General features: G+C 44.5%; 1 protein-coding gene across 1 annotated transcript; it reads left to right on the top strand.

Annotated features, from left to right (window-relative positions):
- Positions 1–2505: 2505 nt before the first annotated feature.
- On the top strand, positions 2506–3256 carry LOC130285092 (E3 ubiquitin-protein ligase RNF126-like). Its single transcript, XM_056536287.1, has 2 exons — positions 2506–2735; positions 2837–3256. Exons 1-2 carry the CDS (start codon positions 2666–2668, stop codon positions 3136–3138), a joined length of 372 nt encoding a protein of 123 aa, XP_056392262.1. The 5' UTR covers positions 2506–2665; the 3' UTR covers positions 3139–3256.
- The last annotated feature ends 22818 nt before the right edge of the window (positions 3257–26074 follow it).

Genomic DNA, 26074 nt, shown 5'->3' on the forward strand with positions numbered 1-26074 from the left:
TAGGCCTATTACGAAACACAGTATTTAACCCTCACCCTGGCGTCACGAGTGACAAGGGTTAACAGCGCCCTTAACTATTCAGAACCGCAACACCCTAGTTACTTTACACCCCACAAGTCAACATCCTCCCATCCGCCACCACAGACCCACAACGGCAGGGGCACTGAGCTGGGAGATGGATACACCAGGTAGAGAGCCAGCAGCAACAAGCTCGAGCAAAGGGACAGGAGAGGTGGTGGATGGGGGGGCTAGAGCAGATGCAGCTTGCCACAGAAGAAATACAGGGGGACAATGGAGGCTGGAGGTATGAGGACTGGGCTGTGTAACAGGCACATGTAAAAGCCCAGGAAACTGAACAGGAGGTGCACGCAGGGGAGGTGACGGAGGTACGGCCTGTGCTTCCTCCTCTCCAATGGGCCTGCCCCAGGCCCCTCACACTGAACCCTTCCCTGTCTTAGCTTGGCCAGACCCCCCTCGAGCAGTAGCAGGAGGCACCCACCTGCTAGCCGGGACAGCAGTGGGGGCCGCAACTGCTGGAGGCACAGACGCTAGACGTGGAGACCGCCTATAGCCTGGCTAGGAAGGATGGATCAGCCAACGCCTGCTCCTGGAGTGCTTCAAAGAACTGCTGGTCGGCCATGAGGGAAGAGCACCTGCACACCAATATGCCAGACCGGCATGAGCGGGGAAAAGAGGGAGGTTCAATCTAACAGGTGGCATATGCAAGCCTAACTCTCCCCCTAGCCCTGCCCCCAGAACCACCAACCCTTCTGAGTAAAAGGGGAAAGGGAGGTACTCACATTAACCCTATCCTCTCCCTCAGGCCTCTTAACCCCTTATTCCCCTTAAGTCTCCTCCTCTGAGTCTTCCCAGTCAAAGTTACCTAAGCCTAGTCGGCCAGGTAACTACTATGCTCCCTGGTGGTCCAGTGGGGACAATCCACTGTGGAGGTACACGGAGGGCTTACCTCTGCATCATTGGTGTCAGTGGCTCTTCATTTGATTTAGCCCGGCTAAGCAGGCTCAACCAAATGATCGCAGAGCATACAGATCAATGGAGTTCTATGGAACTCCATTGATCTTTATGAGGAATCTAATGATTTGGGAAATTACCAAACCCACAGGCCAAAGCCCAGGGTAAAAAAAAAAAACCCTAATAATTATTTTCACCCCTAAAAAACGTATCTATTTAAAAAGTTTAATCAATTACTATAGTATAACCTTCTGTGATTAACACACACGTTAAAAATTGGTGGCTGACACCGGCTCCAATCACTGTACAGAGATATTGGCTGATATTACGGAGCACTGCAGGCTCTGATCTATACTGATTATTCACCAGACCTATTCAGTAGAACAGTGATTGGAGCCGGTGTCAGCCGCCAACTTTTAACGTGTGTGTTAATCTCAGAAGATTTTACTATTGAAATTGAATAAGGAGATAATTATTAGGGTTTTTAACCTACCTGCATACGTTGTCTACCTACCTTCTTGCACCACCTATCTGCTTATAATGTCTACCTGCCTACACTGTCTACCTACATGTCTACACTTTCTACTTGCCTGCATATTTTCCTACCTACACTGTCTTCTTACCTACCTGCCTCCACACCTGCCTACCTGCACACCTGCCTACCTACCTGCAGACATGCCTTCCTATTTGCACACCTACCTACCTGCCTTCACAAACTACCTGCCTACAGTGTCTACCTACATGAGTATATTATCCACCTGCCTGAATACATTGACAACCTTCCTACAGGAGAAACAGTGATCCCGGAAGATGGTGCCATAAATGTACTTGTTCATGCACTTACTTAATCTTAGCAGTGCCCTATATTTAAGGCACGTGTCTTTAACGGGTTAATAATGCACTAAAAATGTCCAGAGAACCAAGACTGACAAGCTTGATATTCACTTTAATCAGCATGCTGTTAATAAACATAAAAAAACAAGAAAATCAATATCAAGAATATTAGAAATCAAGATTTTTTGTGATTCTGGGATGTCCTTTACCCAGCGCTTCTCAAACTGTGAGGCGCCCCCTAGCTGTTGGTGAGGTGCAGCTGGGGAGGCAGTTTTCATAAAGGTGACTATACACTGAACAGATCTTGTGTAACTTTATTGGCTCATTTTACACTTCATTTAATGTCAGACTTTAGGAGGTAAATGAGAGGTGGGCTGAGTAATATTCTTCATTTCTTCATGGACGTCCACCACCGATGCTGCGGCTCAGGTATAAGATATATAGATCTCTGCTCTGTTGGGTGAAGCCCCAGTAGAAAAGACTGAGAACTCTAGAACATTATTCTGACTGATATTACTGAGCACAACTTTCCACTCCACATTATATTTCTGTCCAATCTGGAAAAGTCCTCTGTCCATTCATGGTATTGGAGATATTGTGCAGATGGAAGGAAGCAACATGGCCGCCAGGCTGTGGTGATGTCACATTCTATATGACATCACAATGTATCAGAGTCTATGACACCCCTGCACACAGACATCTCAGCACCATTTCTTTGCTGCGGTGAAGAAGTGACCGGAAGTGTGAGCTAGTTTCTAACAGAATTAGCGATTTCTTCCAGTTTTCTTGTTTTATTTTATTGTTAATTGAGGCCAACACCACCAGAGCCTAGAGAGGACACAAGTCTGCCCGAGAACCCATGGGTTCTCGGGAGCTGCGGCTCCTGACCGCCGATAATGAGGCGTGGCTTCGTCGACCTGAGAATGCGGGTAAGTAACAATATTAGGAAGAGACCATTTTTGCTTTGAGACAATAATATACTGGAAATCAATAGTTTAATTTATTCTTCAAATACATTTTTCTCATTTAGGTCAGACTATTCTTCGTGAGCGACTGAGATTGCGCACAAGAGGAGCTCCATACCAAACTGGACCACCCCCGAGCAGGCCACGGGACCGGAGGAGGCAGGCCATAGAGGCGCTACCTAGGAGGAAAATACCCCCTGGAGAGACCCAGACCTGCCCCATCTGCCTGGCTGACTATGACAGCGGTGAGGAAGTGACAGTACTCCCATGCAGCCACATGTTCCATCACCTGTGTATCGGCCAATGGCTTCGCACAAATGACAGATGTCCGATGTGCCGGGGGCGTTGTATTCATCTGAGGACTTAAATATCTAAAAGCCTCTGCTCCTCCCCCTTTCCCTTTCCCCACCCCTCCCCCATCTTCCTTCCCAACCCTACCTTGCCTCCTTATCATTATAATAAAATAATGATATTTACCATCATTTTGTCTAGTCTGATTACATTTTTTCTCTAAGGCTCAGTTCACATTGCCGTTTGCGCCCATCCCATACAGCCCCTGAAACAGGTCGGAGCACAACGGGCACTACCGGGTCACCATGGAGCCCTTCTCCTTCTGCCATTCAGAGAAGGCATTGGACGGGGGAGAAACGCTCAGCCGCACACTTCCCCCAGCTTGTTGTAGCGATCAGTGGGGGTCTGAACACTAAGGGGGGATTTATCAAAACCTGTCCAGAGGTAAAGTTGCTGAGTTGCCCATAGCAACCAATCAGATGGCTTCTTTTATTTTTGAAAATGCCTCTAGAAAATGAAAGCAGAGATCTGATTGGTTGCTATGGGCAACTGGTCAACTTTTCCTCTGCACAGGTTTTAATAAATCTCAATGTAAGAGGGAGATTCACGAAGACCTGTGCTGAGGAAAAGTCACCCAGTTGCCCATAGCAACCAATCAGATCGCTTCTTTCATTTTGCAGAGGCCTTGTTAAAAATGAAAGACGCAAGCTGATTGGTTGCTATGGGCAACTGGGCAACTTGTCCTCTAAAAATTCTCCCCAATGTGTGTATTTATGTCATAGAGCAGTGTTTCCCAACCAGTGTGCCTCCAGCTGTTGCAAAACTACAACTTGCAGCATGCCGGGAGATGTGCCGGGAGTTATAGTTTTGCAACAGGGGAAAAGCCCCAACAGGATTTCTCTGTGGCTTCTTGATGTAGAAACAATGGGGGAGATTTATCAAAACCTGTGCAAAGAAAAAGTTGGTAAGTTGCCCATAGCAACCAATCAGATCGCTTCTTTCATTTTGCAGAGGCCTTGTTAAAAATGAAAGAAGCGATCTGATTGGTTGCTATGGGCAACTGGGCAACTTTTCCTCTGGACAGGTTTTGATAAATCTCCCCCATTATTTGCAGCAATTCGGCTACATTTTAATACATTTCAAGTGCTGGCTCGTAGCCTAGATCCGGCCATACCCTATATTAACCCCTTAAAGGAAAATGGTCATCCCGCGCTGATGTCCGCCATTATCAATACAATACAGATCACTGCATCTGCAGCAATGTGGCACTTTGAATGGATGATCTGATCGCCCTCGGCACCGCCGTGGGGATCCGAAAATCTAAAATGGCGGATGGAGGTCCCCCCACCTGCTGCCATCCGTCCTCCCAGCGTCTTTTTCTCTGGTCTAACATCGAGCAGATGAGAGAAGAAGATTGCCTATAATACTGATCAGTGCTATGCCTGTGTGTAGCACTGATCAGTATCTGCATTCTAAAGATTGCAAAAAACAGTGCCCTATGGAGACATAAACAGTGTAAAAAAAATACTGTAAAAAAAACTCTTTTAACCCCTTAACGACAATGGACGTAAATGTACGTCATGGTGCCGTGGTAATTAATGCACCATGACATACATTTACGCTCTGCCGTGACCGCGAGCACCGGACCGGTGTTTACGTCATGCGCTGCAGGTCCTGACCTGCCGGTAATGGCAGATACCCGCGATCGTGTGGATGGCTGCCATTAACCCCTCAGATGCCGTAATCAATACAGATCACAGCATCTGCAGCAGTGTAGTACTTTAAATGGATGATCGAATCACCCCTAATGCTGCCGCGGAGATCCGATCATCCATAATGGCGGACGGAGGTCCCCTCACCTGCCTCCATCCGTCTCCAGGGGTCTTCTGCTCTTGTCTGAAATCGAGCAGACCAGAAGATAGCCGATAACACTGATCAGTGCTATGCCCTATGCATATAACTGAACAGTATTAACAATCAAATGCTTGCTATAAATAGTCCCCTAGGGCGACTATTAAAGTTTTTTTTTTTTTTAAGTTCAAAAATTTGAAAAATCCCCATCCCCAATAAAAACGTAAATCATATGTTTTTCCCATTTTACCCCCAAAAAGCGTAAAAAAAATAATAAACATAATTGGTATCGCTGCGTGCATAAAAGTTTGAACTATCAAAATATATTGTTAATTACGGTGAACAGCGTAAAAAAAAATAAAATAAAATTGCTGCATTTTTGTCACATTTTATTCCCAAAAAAATATGTATACAAATTTTTTAAAATGTAAAACTTAAGCTATAGTGAGAGCCTCATACCATCTAACCTGTATGGATGGCGCCTGACTATACCCTGATGACAGACATCAGAGGAGAGAATGGTCACGTATGTTGGATTGTAACATGGCCATTTCTTATGTTTCAGGGCGGTAAGCCGATGCGAGAGTCTGGCAGCGCCTTGTTATCCCTATCACTCTCTTTAAAACACATGCATGCTTTGGAGGAACAGATGTCGGAAAATAAATGTTCGGCTAGCAGCTATTACAGATGTGACTCTATAGCTCAGGTCTGTCTCATAAAGAAATGAGAGATGGGCACTTCTACATGAAATCAAACAGGGGTGCACCGACAGTTGCAGGCTAGGAGTGCTTCCTGCGCAGGGCATATCTGCTTCCAAAAGCCTCTGCAACTGCCCGATCTCATGGGACTTGGGGGCGGGTGTAATGGCCCAGAGGGAGGCTCCTGCGTGGCACCTGACATCACGCTATGCCCCATCCCAGAAGCCACCACTGTTTTAAAGGAGTAGTCCGGCGCGCACTTTTTTCATTTTATCCCGTCCGGGCTGCAAAATAAAAGAAAACAAACTTTCTCTTACCTGCCAACGAGCCCGCGGAGCTCCGGTACAGGTGTTTGGTCCCCGGGCTGGATTCTTCTTACTTCCTGTTAGCCCGGCACGTCACACGGAGCTTCAGGCTATCACCAGCCGCAGCGATGTCCCGCCTCGGCTGGTGATAGGCTGAAGCTCCGTGCCGGGCTAACAGGAAGTATGGAGGGGCAAGCTGTGCATAACTAGCTTGCCCCCTGACTGGTGAGCAGTTAAGGGGTTAAGAAATATACAGGCAAGGTTTTTAGCCCCCTCCCCCGTCTGTAAAAACTTGTTGGTAACTATAGTGGTATGTCCCATGGGTGGGGGGAAGGAGTGCACCAATCAGTGGTGTAATAGTTTCCCGGGCTTTCAGGGGCCCTCCCCTGGGTATTTATAGCTGTGGTGCCTCCCTTCCCCCCTCAATCTGCCCAGGACCCGGAGTTTTGACTGCTGGCTGGTATGTGTCTTCCTTTTATTTGTGGCCTGGATGGAGCAGGAGGGTGAGGGCTGGCATGCTCCCTTATGGCTGAGCTGGCCTCCCCTCCTGTTGCACCCGAGGCGGGTTCGGGAGGCTGGCGGACCTCTCACAGTCCCGCTCTCCTACCCACTATGGCCCCTGTGAGCCCTGTCCCGCCCGTTCCTTTTGCCCTCTTCCCTGCCCGTGGCCAAAGCCCTCTCCCCTGCCTGTGCCTGTATCCCTCCCTATGGGCATGCTCCTTATGAGCATGCTCTGCTGTTTTCCTTGTCTCCCCCCCTGTCCCCCTCCGTCTCTTTTTCCTCTTTGCGGTCCCCTCCGTCTCTCCCCCCCCCCCCTGTTCCCCCCCCCCCTGGCTCTGGAGGCAGCGGCCCCTGGGGGGCTGCTACTGTTTTAACTCCCTATGTGCAAATCGACGCTTATTAACGTCCATTTGCGCTCCTTCAGATATAATGCTATATACGTTATATCCGTGGGGTCCCGGTTGCTCTTAGCAACCAGGACCCATGCTATGCCGGACATCGCCGATCGGGCAGATGTCCGGCATTACATCTAAGTTCATCGCCGCGTCTGAAGATGTACTTTCAAGCATCCCGGCTACTCAGTCGGGCTGACCGGGACAATCGCGATCTAATCGCCTTGTCCCGATCAGCTGGGACACAGCAGGAGGGTCACTTACCTGCCTCCTGCGCGTCCGCTCGTTGATTGATTGCTCCAAGCCTGAAATTCAGGCTTAATCAATCGTTGATAGCACCGATCATTGCCATGTTAATACATGGCAAGTGATCAGTGTTAGGAGCAGTGTGTGCAGGGTTATGGCTCCTATGGAGCTATAACATTGCAAACAATAAAAAAAAAAGAATTAAGTCAATAAAGGTCATTTAACCCTTCAATAATAAAAGTTTGGTTTGCCCCCCTTTCCCCATCCAAAAAATAAAAAATAAATAAATAATACAGATATATATATATATATATATATATATATATATATGTGTGTGTAAATAAATGAAAAAAAAAATCGATAAATAAATAAATAAAAGTGTATGTATGTATATATAGGTATAACTAGAAATAAATAAATAAATAAAATAAAAAAATATGTGTGTTGCAGACATGCATGTATGTGCCATGCGTGCATGTCTGGGGTATAACAATATGTCGTCGTTTGAAGTGTTCCGTCTATGGCGTGCACGCAAATATAAATAAATGAATAATTCAAATAAAATAATTTTAAATTAAAAGAAATAAATATAAAATTTCATTATACACATGATATACATAATAAATAATATTGGTAATTTAATACACATATGACATTTCTGTTTAGCATATTCGGTCAATTTTTCTACTATATGTATTAATAAACGGCGTTCACAAAAAAAAAAAAAAAAAAAAATTTTAAAAAACAATCCGAGAAAAGGGCACTGCGGGCTCTTTCGGATTACGGCGCAAATTATTTGAGCTCTCCTATCGTCCCCTCTCATTTACCCAGCTTCTCACTCCGCCCACGCTGGCACCTCTCCCCTTACCACCCCCCCCCTGCCCACTGCGTCTGCCCCCCCCCCCATCACCTCTCTGCCCCGTGTTCCCAGATCCCCCCCCCCCTTCTTCCTCCTGCCTCTCCAATGCCCCCCGTGGAGGGGTAGTGAGTGTGGTGGCGGAGTGCCCGCGACCCGGCGGTCTCCGACTTGCCTTGTCCCATGCCTGCGGCGGTGGTGAAGTGATTCTTCCAGCTGTTGGCTTCTCTATCTTCTGGAATTGGTGAGTGTTCTGATGCGGGGCTTGGCCCCTTCCCCGGTTAGTGTGCTTATGGCTGCGTTCTGTGCAGTGTTCGTCCTTTTGTTTCTGTGTGTATGTTGAGTTTGGTCCCTGGTTGGGAGTTGGGTACGTCTCTTTTTGGGTTCTGGCTGTAGGTCAGTGGTCTGAGCAGCCATCAGATGAATGTGTATTGTGTGGGAGACCAGAGTTCTAATCCTGCTTTCTTCCTCTATGTCAGGGTGCTTTGGTAGGGTATCATAAAAAAGTAAAAAAAAAAAAAATGTTTTCTGCGGTGAGTGCTCTTTTGGCCTTACGCTCTGGGTGGCCGGGTTTGGCAGACTTGGCTCCTGCGGCTTGCTCCTTTTCCTGATTCGGTGGGTGCCGCCCAGTTACGGTTTTGTTTCTTTTGGTTTTCTCCCCCTTTTGTTTGGTTTATCTCTCCGTATTTTCCCAATCTCTGGTAGGCATGGGACTTCTGTATGTCGTTTTGGGTGCTTTAGCTGATGTGTTCGGTGGGTAGGTTTCGCTTGAGTCTCCGGGGGTAGGTTCGCTTGAGTCTCTGTTTGCCTTGCCTTGTGAGTTTTTCTGTTCGTGGTGGTATTCCGGAGGGCGATTCTCCTGTGCTCTGCGCTTGTGGGGGTGTGGTTTGTTGTTGCAAGGCTGACATGCAAATTGTGAAGCGTTCCATATTTGGTGCTCGCTTCGGCAGCACATATGTTAAAATTGGAACAATACTGAGTAGATTAGCATGGGTTCCGCATGCCGCGTTGGCGTTGGTCTGCTGCTTTCCTGTGGTCAGGGTGTGATTGCGTTTTTCTCTGTTTTGGTTTCTTCGGGGCTCGCTAGGTGCCCTGGTTACGGTCCTTGCTGGTTTCCTGATTGTTCCACGTGGAATATGGTTCCGGGCGGAGTTTTTTCCTCCAGGTTGTCTCTGGCCGCCGAGGGTGTGTGGTATCTGTGCCCCCGCATATGTGCCCCGGGTGCGCTAAGGGCTGACGTTTCAGCTGGTTGGGGTTTTTTCATGTGTCGTGCAGTGGACAGGCCTGCTTTCTGTCCCCCGTTGCAGCTCACGGGAAGCTCGCTCTGTTTCCGGATGTGGCCGGTTTGGTTGGTTGTTGGTGTGGTTTGGTTTCCCAGTGGTGCTGCTGGGTGGTTTAGCCCTGGGTCTTGGTAGTCGGTGGGTTTCTGCCATGCTTGGGTTTTGTTAGCGCTTTTGCCTTGGTATTGGTTGTGGGACTTTGGGTGCTTGCTTCGGCAGCTCATGTTCTGGACTTGTAACGATACTGTGTGGGTTGGCTTGGCCCCTGCGCTTGGTAGAGCTCTAATTTGGTGTTACTTTTCTTCTTTTCTGGGGTGCTTTGAGTGATCGTGGCGTGTTGTCGGTCTGACATTCGGGGAGTTGTCACTGATATTACTCTTGCGGATTTCTTCTTGTGTTCGGCTTGTTGTGCCTAGTGCTTCGCTGTTTGGAGTTACTATTTATTTTGGGGCTGTGCTCCCTGGGGTCGGTATTGGGTGTTGACGCTTTGTCTCGTTTTTCTCTGGCAGTGGTTCCGGAGGTTGCTCCCTTGAGCGGAGTCGGAAGGTTTGCCTGTGTGGCTGGCCCGTGGGTCATCGTGGAGTTTGGTGTGTATTTCTTGGTCCGCTTTGGTGGCTCCTGCGACTTGGTCACACTCACGGTAAGGCGTTTGCGAGTGGTTGGTGGTGTGGTGGCCGGGATGTCTACAGTGGAGGGGGGTCCCGGAGGTTCCAAATGTGTCTGTGGATAGGGGATTTGTTTTTCGTACCTGGAATGCCTTTTGTAGTAACCTTCCGGGCTCTGATGTTTATTCCTATTTCGTTTTCATATGATGTGATGACGGAAGTTGACTGCTGTGTCACCTCTCCAAGGAGGTTCGAGATTTGGGCTGTGTTCTCTGTGCATCCAAATAACATTCTTAGTACATGATGCCGGGTATCTTCACCTGTTCATGTGAATCACCTTCTATTCAAAAAAAAGGAGAAAACAGGTGGGTGGCTTTCCCATTGTGCTGCAAACCAGTGGGGTGCGGTTGGCGCATGGCGGGGGGTAATTTTTTCTTTTCTACTTTGTGGTTGGTGGGATGTTGGTGCGTACCTAGGGGCTGGGCCCGCGAGTGGGTGGCCTTGCTGTCGGCGACCGGTTTTTCCTATCATTTTTGGGTCACTTGGTGGCAGCTGCGGGTCGGATTTTTGGTTGTCGCTTTTGCGTCGTTTTGCTCATCCGAGGTTTGCGCTGGCTTTTTTCGGGGCTATGTGGATGGGGCACTTCCTTTCTCCTCATCTGGGACTGGGGTGTCTGTTTTTTGGGTGCCTATTTTGTGCAATTTGCGACACAGTAATAAAAAAAAAAAATAAAAAAATTATTATAAAAATTAAAGGCCCCCTTTTTTGTCCGAGACTGCTTCGGCGATCCAGGTAGCGCAGCTTGTGCTGCATGGGGGTCAGCGAATGACTGTTTTTTCGGGTTGTCGTCCTATTGCTTGACGGGGCGGCTGTGGGGCGCCCCCCCCCCCCTTTTTTCTTTTTTGCTCCACGCCCCCGATTATTCAGTTTCGAGTTTTTTGTCTGTTTTGGGTTTTGCTTTTCTTTGATAGGATGGGGTGTTGTGAGTTTGAGATTCGCCCTCTTTTGTATCGGGGCCGGCGGAGATGGCTTGGTTTCCGGAGAGGGTAGCGCAGCGCGTGGGGCGCTGGCGATCTGCATGTTGCGTTGCTATTTTCGCCCAGTTTGATGTTTCCCATATGTGTTATGTTTTGCGAGTGGTTTTCCGCAAGGTGGTGCGAGTGCTGCGGCTCTCTTCGATGTATGGGTGAGTCTGAGAGATGTGTTCGCACAAGAGTTATTAAAAAAAAAACAAAAAAAACAAACAAAAAAAGATTAATAAATAAAATGAATGAATACAAATTTATATAAAAAATAGGTCCTGGCGGCAGGTACCTCGGATTTCCTGGAGAGGAAATGTGTTGAGCGGATTTCCTGGAGAGGAAATGTGTTGGGCGGATTTCCTGGAGAGGAAATGTGTTGGGTGTGTCCGGGGGGCTGAAGTGGCCCCAGGTGTTGGCTATCCAGTATCTCTTGGGTGGGGGTCGGAGCCCAGTGTAGGGCTAACTGGTCTCCTCCGTGGCGGTAAGAAGACGGTGAAAGCGGGGTCAACCCGGGGTAGACCTCCACACAGGACAGTGTGGCAGCACCTCTCGGGTTGGCAAGAAGCCAATCGGTGTCTTTGTTACAGTTAAATTGTTATTTATATAAGTAATTTTATAAATAAAGCTGTGGCCGATCCCCACCCATAAAAAGTTGAATTGTTGTTGTGTCAGTTATTATTTAATTAATTATTGTAATAAGGGGGAGGGGTAGTTATAGCCTGCTAGGAGCTAATTGGGTCTCAACAGTCAGAAGAATACAGCCCGGGGACCGAACACCTGTACCAGAATGTACTGGAGGTCCGGGGGCTCGTTGGCAGGTAAGAGAAAGTTAGTATTCTTTTATTTTGCAGCCCGGATGGGATAAAATGAAAAAAGTGCGTGCCGGACTACTCCTTTATAGCAGCGCTGACAATAATTATTAGAAAAAAAATAAAAGCTGCAGAGTGTGTGCAGAGCATTACACCACAGTCTGTACTACAGACTAGGGTGCAATGCTCTGCACATACCCCCACCTGTACAGAAATGTACACACACTGCTATACAATTGGGGAGTATGTGCAGACTGCAGAGCATTGCACACTAGGGTCTGTACATTCCTATGTTAGCGGGAGCTGGCAGGATTGGACAAACATATTAGAGGGAGTGGGTGGGATTGGACACAAATGTTCTGGGACCAGGCAGGAGTGGAGCAAACACCCTGCAGGATGGGCGGGATTGATCAAAAAATCATTGGGAGCAGACAGGAGCAGGATTGGAAAAACAGTCCCACGCAGGGCTCTAGTGCCGTGCCCTCCTCTACACAATCTACCGAATCATGGGCTCCGAACTGTTATAATGCCGCTGTGAGGGATTGTTATGCGCCTGGATGATTTTGTGTAAAATTTTTCTTGGCTCTGCCTGCACCCAAAATTGTCTGGGGTACATTGCCTCCACCTCCCCGCTATGTACTGCATTCTGGACTGTATAAGGGTTTACAAAACAATGTATAGCCAAAGCCTGCCCGAGCATGCTGCAAACTGTAGTTTTTCAAAAAGCATGCCTTTGGCTGTCCTTGCATGCTGGGGGTTGTAAATATGCAATAGCTGGTGGTACTTTTCCCCTCTAGCTGTGGCATAACTACAACTCCCAGCATGTAAGGACAGCCAAAGGGAATGCTTGGAGTTGTAATAGTGTGCCCTACAGCTGTTGTATATGTGCAACGACTTTGTTTGTAAACTGTAGTAATATTTCAGTACAATAGTAACAGCCTCAAGGTCCCTGTAATAATTAAAATGGGGACTGTCAGAATCAGGAAGTTGTACATCTTGGCCAAACATTAAGCTTTTTCATATACTAAATAAAACAAATGTTATGGGTCCCCATACCATCCATTGCATAATCCTGTCCGGCTGCAGCATCATCTTTGTCCCAGCTGAAGCACAGAATGGGACAAGGTCCAGGAAGTGAGGGTAGGACTATCACTCCTCTGTGCTCACTTCTGTCCTCTCAGATTGCTGCTTGAAAACCGAGAGGAGGGGGATAGAGAGCAGACTGCAGTGATTGGATGAAGAGACCCAGTACAGAACAGCAGACTCAGGGAGGAAATGAATGGATGGCGAGTGAGGGGGGCTCAGTGCTTGCCTCAGACACGCCCTTCATGAGCAGTGGATGTCAGAATGAGTGAGCAGCAGAACAGTGGAATTTGTGAGCCAAATACAGAAGCTTAGACACATAAAAAATGCTTTAAGAAAAAAACAGACAAGCAAGATGCATTTTGGGGTTAAGATACCCCTTTCTCAATTGCAGGTTAAAAGGCTGTCTACAATATGAAGAAATATAAAATCCCATCCTTTCCCCAATATCGCGCCACACCCCTACCCTTCAATTCCCTGGTTGAACTTGATGGACGTATGTCTTTTTTCAACCGTGTAACTATGTAACTATGTAACTAACTATGTAACTATGTAACTACATACAAGTGTGCAAGTTACAATTAAATACTAGACAAGAATAAAAAGAAATGGGTGCCATGGGAAGGGAACCACCCAGGGGGCGTGAACACAACAGGTTAAAAATAGTTCTTTTTATGAAGGTTTACGTGAGAAGCTTATGTATATTAAAATGGGAATATAATTTAGATGGTTCTGGTATTAATGACAAATTAAAATATAGATGTGAATTGAGTTTCTAAATCTAACAGACTCCTATCCGACAAAACTTTCTATATTCCCCTCACAAAAAATCCAGCATCTGAATACGTTAAAGATATGGATATCTTGTTGGAAACCGGTTTGAAAAACGGAGTCCTAAATAAACAGGAGTACAATTTCATTAAAATTACAGAACCCGACACACCTCTCTTTTATCACCTCCCAAAAATTCATGAACACCCCACAAATCCGCCTGGCCATCCGATCATATATGGAATAAATTCACTTACATCAAACCTATCGCAATATATTGATTTCCATTTGCAAAACTATGTCTGCAGTTTACCATCCCACACACGAGACACCAGTGATTTCATCAATTGAGTTATAGACCTTCAATGGAAAGAACATTACTCATTCCTCACCATGGATATCACATCCCTCTATACTATCATACAACACGACAAAGGAATCTCTGCTGTTTCCTAATAAGTAGACTGTGATGAAAAAATGCCCGAAACACAGCGGAAATTTCTACTGGAAACAATAAAATTCATTTTGGAACATAATTTTTTTTCATATTCAACCACCAAGTTTCCCGTCAGCACTGTGGAACAGCGATGGGCACGAAATTCGCACCAAGTCTAGCTAACCTATTCATGGGGGCATTTGAAGAAAAATTCTATATCAGAACCCCCTTTTTCAACACTTTATTACCTACCGCAGATATATCGATGATATCTTCATTGTATGGGACAGCAACAAATCCAACCTACTTCAATTCATAACCTCTCTATATGACAACAACTGGAATGTCCATTTCACACACACTCATACAGATAATCACACTGAATTCCTGGACGTCATAATTTCACATGATAATCAGAACCACATCAAAACCAAAACCTTCTTCAAAGCCGTTGATGGAAATAGTTACCTCGACTATTCCAGCTGCCATTTCAACAAATGGACTAAAAATATTCCATATGGACAATATAAAAGGATTCGCCATAATTGTACCTCCAAAACAGATTTCAACAACCAGAGCAAAATCCTGGACAATAGATTCAAGGCAAAAGGCTATCCAGCATCCATCATGAAAAACAGCAAACTCAGAGCTTGTCAGCTGGACCAAAAAACCTGCCTCCAGCCTAAACACATTAATCCGACTACCAATGCATCTGAAACCAATAAACACTCATACAATTTTCTCACAACCTACTCCACTGATCATAAAGCTATTAAACAAATACTCCAAACACATTGGAGCATCCTCCTTATGGACCCCTTCCTTAAGGATATTATACCTCCACACCCACAAATGACCTTCCGAAAAAAAAAATTTGCTCAAAAACATCCTGGCACCAAGCAAATTAAAAAGCGGCACCTCACGATCCACGTTTCTGAGCAACTCCATCACCGGCTCCTTCCGATGCTGTTCCACTAATTGCAAATGCTGTGACACCATAACAAACCGAAGAAAATATTTTACATCAAAAGTAACAGGAGAGACCTTCCAAATCAAAACCCTGATGACCTGCAAAACTAACTATTTGGTTTACCTTCTGGAATGCTCCTGCGGGATTCAATACGTGGGACTCACCACACAGATGCTCAGTTCCAGATGGAATAAACATCGATCCAACGTGAAACATGGATATCAACTTCATAGCATATCTCGCCAAGCCGCATTAGTTCATGACTGCAATTTTTCGGACTTTTCTTTAACACCCATAGAACATATCCCTTCTGGCTCCCAGCGACGGTACACTTAACTATGCAGAAGGGAGAATTTTTGGATCTTCAAGCTGAAAACTTTAACACCTTCAGGCCTGAATGAATACATTGAACATACTATGTAAAGGCCCCCTGACTTCATCTTGGAAATATCAGTAATATTGAAATTTTAGCGGCCCCTCACCGATTAGTCATAAACAAATCACCAAGAGACATCTGATTGGTCGCCACTCCAATACGTATTCATACGCATATTCCATACAGCATACTATGATAATTCATTGATCCAGCGAATTTCTAGCGGCTCTCCGCTGATTGGTCAAAAACACATCACCAAGTCACATCTGATTTGTCGTCACCCTAATACGTAGTCATACGCACATCCCATACTACATACTATAACTATCCAATGGTCCAATAGATCTCTTTGTGGATATATGTAAAGAATGCTGTACTCCGGCAAGCCTTTGATTGGACAGAATCACATCCAACTCTTAGCGAAGTAACTATACACCGCTTCACCAGCACCTTCTCGATTGGTCATACGCATTGTAGCCGGTATCTTCTGATTGGCCATCACTATCTCAGCCGCCATGCCTCTATACAAAAAGATACAGTTGAACCGGCAATCTTCTGATTGGCCGAACGGTCTACAAGAACACTCCGAACTGGCTGATAAAACATCACACCCCCATCCATTAAAAAAAAAAAAAAAAACGGAATCTTCTGCCGATACTCTATACATTAGAACCGAGGAGGAAGAATGATGTCAGTAACTTTGAAGCCTGCGATTGGTCGCTGCTGTTTGGAACTACGACCTGAAACTCAATTCACATCTATATTTTAATATGTCATTAATACCAGAACCAGCTAAATTATATTCCCATTTTAATATACATAAGCTTCTCAAGTAAACCCTCATAAAAAGAACTATTTTTAACCTGTGTGGTTCCCTTCCCTTGACGCCCATTTTTTTATTCTTGTCTAGTATTTAACTGTAACTTGCACACTTGTATGTACACAGCCTTTTAACCTGCAATTGAGAAAGGGGTAACTTAACCCCGAAACGCATCTTGCTTGTCTGTTTTTTTCTTAAAGATGTATGCACAATAAATGTGAACACTTTTTATATCATATCGGACTCTATCTGAATACTGATCTCACAAGGGAAGCGCCGCTGCAGAACATCCTCTTTTTCCTAAAGCAACTGTGTAATATGTGGCCATGCCCCCACCAGTCTGACCAGCAGACTGTCTTATAGTAAATCAGACAAGTAATGTGTCATTTTCTAAAGCTTTATTATTAGAAGTCATCATAGATTCAAACACATTTCATAGAATAAGTTGTTTTCTTTTGTACATTTGTAGGGTTAAATAAATCTTATACAGTTATTGAAACATATATTGAATCATAGTCATAAAGATTTGAGTACATTTGTAAAGTAAAATATAATAATGCCATATATTTATTTACAGGGATAACCAAGAAGCCTGTAATAAAGGCTCAGTCCTATTTTTAGGAAGTAAACTTCCCTGTGTTCTACCAGTCGGAGTAGTCATTATCAGATGGATTCTGGTGGACATTTATGAAACTTTTGTAGTCTATATTTTAGTCATTTTTTTTCAACTACTGTTTTGCTTACGTGTGATTTGTTGCACGTAATCAAAAGCAGGAAATTCCCTCCACGTAAGCAAAAGCTGTGAGGTAAGCGCCGGAGATTGCTCTGCTGTTCCCAAGTTAGCTAAAGAGGTGGTTCTCTGCTGTCCTCACTTGTTTCTCGGGCTCAAAATCAAGCAGCTTGCCAAACCGGTTGTGATGGCACAAGTAGGTGGTAAGAGGAGGTCCAAATCCAAACACATTTCCCAGCTTAGTGCCGCAGAAGAAATATTACAAAGTATGTCGTCCGCCATTGCCACAACCCAACCTGTAGGAGACTCTATTCCACCAAACTCACCCAATAAATTTGGCAACGATATTTTGAGTTCTAAGTGAATAAAAAAGGTTCTCATATGCGTTTGTGGTAGCTTGGGGGGGGGGGGGGGTGTAGATTTGAACAGGGGTGTTGCAATGTAGTGTTGCTGGGTATAGGATTAACTCTTGATTGTCGCAACGCCAGGGTGAGGGCTTTCTCTAGCTATATATGTCCTACCGCCACCCGTCCCAAGAGCGATAGGGAGGAATAAAGGATTTTCCACAGCCGGAATGGTTATAAACTTGAAATAACTTTACTGCAGATTTTATGAAGGATGCAATTAACAACAGTCTTTACAAGAGGACCGGGATTTAGGCTCCTCAAAGGTTGGCTGGGACTTTGTATTACACTATAATAAAATATATTAAATATATACAGTTTTAATGACATTAGTTGGCGACTAGAGGTTAATCCACCAAGAGAGCCCTATCAGCATGGAGGAACTCTGACTATGGGGACCCACGACTAAGGTACGGGACCAGGTCCAGTACCGGGACACCGCACGGTTTTTGTCATTATTCTTTTTATTTTTTTAAATAGAAGTTTACATTACGTTTTGACAAGCAAAGATTGGAATTAGCTTGAGTAGAAGAGGTTGATTATGGCAATCAGTGTCCAAAGAATAAAGGGGAAAAAAAACTCTAAAAAAAAAATCACACACAGTGCACAAAAGTAAGCATCAAAAATTAATAATGTAGTTATAACACACTTTCATAAAAAAAGATAATAAAAAAAAATTATAATAATAAATAATAATAAAAGAGGACAATTCATTTAAGAGGATGTAAGGCATTTTAGTAAGCCAGGAATGTGCTGGAGTAAATTTAACAACATAGGGACCCAGGGCGTACAGGTACGCCTTTGCTCCCTGGTAATTAACCCCTTAACGACGCAGGACGTATATTTACGTCCTGCGTCGGCTCCCGCGATATGAAGCGGGATCGCGCCGCGATCTCGCATCATATCGCGTTGGTCCCGGCGCTCATCAACGGCCGGGACCCGCGGCTAATACCACACATTGCCGATCGCGGCAATGTGCGGTATTAACCCTTTAGAAGCGGCGGTCAAAGCTGACCGACGCTTCTAAAGTGAAAGTGACCCGGCTGCTCAGTCGGGCTGTTTAGGGACCGCCGCGGTGAAATCGCGGCGTCCCGAACAGCTTGCAGGACACCGGGAGGGCCCTTACCTGCCTCCTCGGTGTCCGATCGGCGAATGACTGCTCCGTGCCTGAGATCCAGGCAGGAGCAGTCAAGCGCCGATAACACTGATCACAGGCGTGTTAATACACGCCTGTGATCTGTGTAAAAGATCAGTATGTGCAGTGTTATAGGTCCCTATGGGATCTATAACACTGCAAAAAAAAAGTAAAAAAAAAGTGTAAATAAAGGTCATTTAACCCCTTCCCTAATAAAAGTTTGAATCACCCCCCTTTTCCCATAAAAAAAATAAAACAGTGTAAAAAAAATAAAATAAACATATGTGCGTAAATGTCCGAACTATAAAAATATATCATTTATTAAACTGCACGGTCAATGGCGTACGCGCAAAAAAATTCCAAAGTCCAAAAAAGCAAATTTTTGGTCACTTTTTATACCATTAAAAAATGAATAAAAAGTGATCAAAAAGTCCGATCAAAACAAAAACTTCAGATCACGGCGCAAAAAATGAGTCCTCATACTGCCCTGTACGTGGAAAAATAAAAAAGTTATAGGGGTCAGAAGATGACATTTTTAAACGTATAAATTTTCCTGCATGTAGTTATGATTTTTTCCAGAAGTGCGACAAATCAAACCTATATAAGTAGGGTATAATTTTAACCGTATGGACCTACAGAATAAAGATAACGTGTCATTTTTACCGAAATATGCACTGCGTAGAAACGAAAGCCCCCAAAAGTTACAAAATGGCGTTTTTTCTTCGATTTTGTCGCACAATGATTATTTTTTCCATTTCGCCGTGCATTTTTGGGTAAAATGACTAATGTCACTGCAAAGTAGAATTGGCGACGCAAAAAATTAGCCATAATATGGATTTTTTTGGTGGAAAATTGAAAGGGTTATGATTTTTAAAAGGTAAGGAGGAAAAAACGAAAGTGCAAAAACTGAAAAACCCTGAGTCCTTAAGGGGTTAAGGACTCGGGACGTTCCTGTAAGCCCGTGGGAATTTTGGTCCCCGGGTGGGAACCGGACCCATGTCGGTGATCGCTGCAAATCGCCGGTGAATTTGTATCGATCATTACGGGTCTATGGTGACCCGGAAGATAAGGGGGATCGTGGTTGTCCAAGACACCCATGATCCCCCTGAAGGGATAGGAGTGAGGTGACAGGGGTGCCACCCCTCCTATCCCTGCTATTGGTCGTCAAGGAGTGACGACCAATAGCCGATCGGGGGGGGGGGGGGTTAATTTTTGGTTTCCCCGTTCTGCCCACCCACAATAGGCGGGGTGGAACAGGGAAACCGACAGGGACCGGAGTCGAAGTCAACTTACCCATCAACGGCGGCAGCAGGCAGCAATCGTGCACTTGCTGTACAAAACGGACACTGTCCCATGGAAGTGCCCCCGCCTCTGAGTCTTCTTTACCTGCTGTACATGTTCTATTAACCCCTTAAGGACTCAGGGTTTTTCCGTTTTTGCACTTTAGTTTTTTCCTCCTTACCTTTTAAAAATCATAACCCTTTCAATTTTCCACCTAAAAATCCATATTATGGCTTATTTTTTCGGTTGCCAATTCTACTTTGCAGTGACATTAGTCATTTTACCCAAAAATGCACGGCGAAACGGAAAAAAAAATCATTGGCCCTCATTTACTTAGAAAATCGGGTTGTAAGTCTATCTTGCTTTCTTACCCGACTGCTTTTTTCCCCTGGTATTTATTATTATGTTGCATCCTGTTTGTCGCATGTGGGTTTTGTAGGTTTTGGTTTCCAACTCCTCTGAGTTGTCGGGAAAAAATCAACAACAATTCAACAAATTCGGGTTGGAAACCTTTATAAATACGTGGGAAAGCTCAGAAATGTCGGGTTACGCCCCTTTTTCGGGTTTGGGAGAATTCACATCGGGTCCATCGGGAAAAAATGTTGCATCGTGTGGCAGACTGGCGCACGATGTCTGCGACATGGCGCAGACAAAGATGCGCCAAAAAAACCCGACAAAACAAGTCGGGTTTACAATAGTAAATGAGGGCCATTGTGCGACAAAATCGAAGAAAAAACACCATTTTGTAACTTTTGGGGGCTTCCGTTTCAACGCAGTGCATATTTTGGTAAAAATGACACCTTATCATTATTCTGTAGGTCCATACGGTTAAAATGATACCCTACTTATATAGGTTTGATTTTGTCGCACTTTTGGAAAAAATCATAACTACATGCAGGAAAATTTATATGTTTAAAAATGTCATCTTCTGACCCCTATAACTTTTTTATTTTTCCACGTACAGGGCGGTATGAGGACTCATTCTTTGCGCCGTGATCGGAAGTTTTTATCGGTATAATTTTTGTTTTGATCGGACTTTTTGATCACTTTTTATTCATTTTTTAATGGTATAAAAAGTGACCAAAATACGCTTTTTTGGACTTTTGAATTTTTTTGCGCGTACGCCATTGACCGTGCAGTTTAATTAATAATATATTTTTATAGTTCGGACATTTACGCACGCGGCGATACCACATATGTTTATTTATTTATTTTTTTACACTGTTTTATTTTTTTTATTGGGGGGGTGATTCAAACTTTTATTAGGGAAGGGGTTAAATGACCTTTATTAACACTTTTTTTTAACTTTTTTTTTGCAGTGTTATAGGTCCCATAGGGACCTATAACACTGCACACACTGATCTCCTATGCTGATCACTGGGGTGTATTAACACGCCTGTGATCAGCATTATCAGCACTTGACTGCTCCTGCCTGGATATCAGGCACAGAGCAGTCATTCGCCGATCGGACACCGAGGAGGCATGTAAGGGCCCTCCCGATGTCCGGTCAGCTGTTCGGGACGCCGCGATATCACCGCGGCGGTCCCGAACAGCCCGACTGAGCAGACGGGTCACTTTCACTTTAGAAGCGGCGGTCAGCTTTGACCGCCGCTTCTTAAGGGTTAATACCGCACATCGCCGCGATCGGCGATGTGTGGTATTAGCCGCGGGTCCCGGCCGTTGGTGAGCGCCGGGACTGACGCGATATGATGCGGGATGCTTCATATCGCGGGAGCCGGCGCAGGACGTAAATATACGTCCTGCGTCATTAAGGGGTTAAAGGACCTTGAGCTTCAGTGGTGAGTGCGATCTTCTGATTTGCTCCGTTTGTGATATTTGCTCATTCCCACTCTTGCATCTACATCCACAGAATTCACATTTGGCTGAAGTGAAGTGCCAGACTCATGTTTCTCATGTTTAAATTTGTAAATTACTTCTATTAAAAAATCTTAATCCTTCCAGTACTTATTAGATGCTGAATACTACAGAGGAAATTATTTTATTTTTGGAACGCAGGGCTTTCTGCTGACATCTCTGTCGATTTTAGGAACTGTCCAGAGCAGCATATGTTTGCTATGGGGATTTTCTCCTACTCTGGACAGTTCTTAAAATGGACAGAGATGTCAGCAGAGAGCACTGTGTTCCAAAAAGAAAAGAATTTCCTCTTTAGTATTCAGCAGCTAATAAGTACTGGAAGGATTAAGATTTTTTAATAGAAATAATTTACATATATGTTTAACTTTCTGGCACCAGTTGATTTAAAAAAAAAAAAAAAGTTTTCCACCGGAGTACCCCTTTAAGCATAGTTTTACTCTATTGTGACTTTTTATAGACAGTCGCATTTTATAAATCTCTTACTACTGCAAGTCAATTTCTAAAACTTACAATATAAAAAAATAGTGTGGCTCACTCAGTGGGAACATATACCTGAGGTGAACTGGTGTTACCTTCACCCAAAGGTCTAAAGAATGCAGAAGAAATATAGTTGATGAGACAACTAGATACCAGTCCTCAAGGTATATGTGAAAGGTATAGTAAAGAATAGAGAATGATCCAGATATCAATTAAATATATTTATTAGAAAGTATAAGGTGGTCACTGGTGTCTAATGTCCCTGCAGGGCCCTTGCATGGGACACAGACACAGCGTAATAATAAAATTAGAATAAAACAGTATATTAAAAATATATTAAAAATAAAAATAGAAAAACTTGCATCTATACTTCAGTATAATATTGGAATTAAGAGGTACTGTAAATGTGCTTTCACTGCTCGGTTGGTCAAATGTCTCTTGAAAGTACAATAGAGCGAATCCAATGGCTGGATATGCTATGCTGACAACGGATTATCCTGTATTTAAACAGTCACAGTAAATAGCTTTTCAATGTTATGTATTCAGTGTTGGTGATACAGTGTCAGTATACGGTATGGTAGCCGTTGGTGGTACAGTGTTGCAAACTGTATCACGAATATAGAAAATGAGGAGAATAATAGAGTCCGGTGCAAAGCACCACTCACCACCCTTGTACCCGCTGGTATCGCTGTCGGCACTGGAGAAGCTTGTTCGGTGATGCAGTGTGGGAGTATCAGACCTCCGGCAGGATCGGTCTCTGTCTCCTGTATCTGGCGGTGCTGTATGCAGCGCTGTGGGTAACGTTGATGGTGATTTGCTTTCAAGGTCTGCGGCTGGCACGGATGGCTCCGGCCTCACAGGTATGCCGGAGGTCTGATACTCCCACACTGCATCACCGAACAAGCTTCTCCAGTGCCGACAGCGATACCAGCGGGTACAAGGGTGGTGAGTGGTGCTTTGCACCGGACTCTATTATTCTCCTCATTTTCTATATTCGTGATACAATTTGCAACACTGTACCACCAACGGCTACGATGGGGATGATTGTTGCATAGACAATTGCGTAGTCACTGTTGCGACTTTTCTGCGACAATTATATGAAAGAAAAAACGGGTAAATGCTTTTATAAATGCCCCTCCATGTTTAGGGGTTATGGTTCTAAGCCGTCCAGCACTTCTCTAGTAGACGAATTACCAACCCCAGTGGAGGGTGGAGGTCCATCATGGAGCTCAGCCATGACTGGCATAATGTATCCCATCCAGGCGGTATTTTGTTTTTTAGCCGACTCTGACTTTGTGTTGTATTTCTCACCAAGTCCACCATGTTAGACCCAGGCACGACATTGTCCTTCACCTCTTTCATTCCATCTTGTAATGTCTCTGTTCTGTTGCAGCCTAAATTTCAGCATTTTTCTTAAAACGGGTGTTGACATGACAATTTCACTGACAGCCTCACCTTTATTAGAGGGAGTATTTACATTTTGTGATTGACTTTATGGGGTAGATCTAAATGGAAGGTTCTGCACGTATTCAGCTGATCATGTGATTCATTGATTGCACAAATATATATATTTTTTTTATTAGTTTTTTTGAAGAGTTAAAAACTATTGGCAACACACAGCAGGAAATTAGAGATCTACAAGCGCATAAAATAGATCAGCAATGTACACTGACAAATTAACAAATGACATAGAAGCACCTGCAGAAATGTGTAGAAAATTACACATTTGCCAATAACAGGGTGATAATAGAACTCAGTACACCCTAGAGGGTAACAGTCAAAGAACTGTAGGTCATAACGCAAATAAACATCTAAACAAAACTATAGAAGATTGTCTCTCGCAGCAGAGCTCACACCAACACTCACAATGTAGAGTACAACAGAGGTATGTACATACAGCTCCAGATCAGGGTAAGATACAGATGTATTAGGAAGGAGATGAGGTGAACGCTCTGACATCTCTGTGTGTTAGAGGAGAGTCACACCATGGGCCCCAAACTTTCTCAAATTTAGCAGGGCAATTCCTTTGCTTATACTCTATACGTGAAAAGGGAACAATCACATTCACTGGTTTCTTCCACTTAAAACAGGTTGGAGGTCTCACATCCATCTGTGGTGTCCCGGTACCATATAGTATACCGTACCTTGTATGGTGGTCCCCAAAGCCAGAGTTACTTCGTTCCAGTAGCCTCCTCCTGGTGGGATAGCCCTAGTCACCTCTTCCTTCTTTAATTTTGTGATGTTTATATGTATACTTGCTGAATACCCGGCGTTGCCCGGTTTTTCATTCCTAATCCTTGTTTGGGAGGAAAAATAAACAATGGAGGAAGCTTTTGACTTCATATCCCTTCCTCATATATTGTTGTCATATCCCAACCCCATATCCCGACTTCCTATCCCAACATCCTATCCCATCCTCCTATCCGACCTCCTATCCCATCCTCCTATCCCATCCTCATATCCTGGCCTCCTATCCAAACCTCATATCCCGTCCTCATATCTCGACCTCCTATCCCGACCTCCTATCCCTTCCTCCTATCCCGACCTATCCTGACATCCTATCCCGTCCTCCTATGCCATCCATCTATCCCGACCTCCTATCTTGACCTCTTATCCCGTCCTCCTATTTCGACCTCCTATCCCGACCTCCTATCCCATCCTCCTATCCCGTCCTCCTATCCCATCCTCACATCCCGGCCTCCTATCTCAACCTCCTATCCCAACCTCGTATCTCGACCTCCTATCCCGACCTCCTATCTCGACCTCCTATCTTGACCTCATATCTCGACCTCCCATCCCGTCCTCATATCCCGACCTGTAATATGTGTACCAGTGATTGAAATATCTCCAGCCGTACGGAAGTTATGTGAGAACATACATTTCCCATTGATTTGCATGGGACTTTAAACAAAAACCCCAACCCTCACAAATGGGGGTAGTTAAGGGTTAAATTAACTATCCTATATTTTAAGTGGACATATAAGTAACATGTGACCAAGTATTATGGAAATATCTCCAGCCGTTTGGAAGTTATGCAGTAACATATATTTCCCATAGACTTGTATGGGACTTTAAACATAAACCCCGCACCTGGCAAATGGGGGTGAGTAAGGGTTAAATCACCTATCCTATGTTTGTTGTTGACATATAAGTAACATGTGGCCAAGTTTCATGTTAATATCTTTAGCCGTTTGGACGTGATGCTGGAACATACACACACACATATATATATATATATATATATATATATATATATATATATATATACACATACATACACACACATAAATACATACATGTGTATATAGTGTCGCAGGACCTAAGGTCATGTGACTAATGTTAATTCTCTTAGAGTATGTTAAAGGACCTTCCTAGGTCACATGGGTGGTCAAATGTTTAGACCATAATTCCTTGTAAAGTGAATAACAGATGGTATGGACCAATGAGCTCAAGGCCAGCCCCTGCCCATATAAGGGAGCTGCCAGCCAATCCTCACTCTCTTGCTCCTGAGCTGCAAAGCAAGCAGCATCTCTTGGGTTCCGGACTAACAGAGAGTAGAGATCACTGCAACTTTCAAAGACAAGACCAGGCCGAAGCCTGATAATACCAAACTCTGAGTTGCAATACAACTCCCCATTAAAGTCCACGTGACTGCTGGACCTAAACTCAATCCCCTAAATCCAGCAGAACAATCTCCTGAGCTTAAAACTCACAAGGTCCCAACCAACTGTCAGGATCCTCATAGACTCTGCTTGTACAAAGACTGCTCCTGTTAGATTCTGCATAAAACCTGCAGTAAAAGTTCCAACAGTTTTCTGAAACCTCTGGTTGTGGACAATCATTTATTATTCCTCCCTATCGCTCTTGGAACAGGTGGCGATAGGACAAGTAATACAGAGGAGCCCTCACCCTGGCGTCACGTCAGTTAAGGGTTAAACCAGCACCCTTTCATCACTGCACAGCTACACCCCATATACCCTACACCCCCACAAGCTTACCACACATCCATCTGAGGGCCACCATCTTCCTAGCAATAAACAAGGACTCCCGCGAAAATTTACAGGTATAGTGGGGCCATACTTCCTTATT

The sequence above is a fragment of the Hyla sarda genome, chromosome 8 (assembly GCF_029499605.1).
Source record: "Hyla sarda isolate aHylSar1 chromosome 8, aHylSar1.hap1, whole genome shotgun sequence".
NCBI classification, from domain to species: domain Eukaryota; kingdom Metazoa; phylum Chordata; class Amphibia; order Anura; family Hylidae; genus Hyla; species Hyla sarda.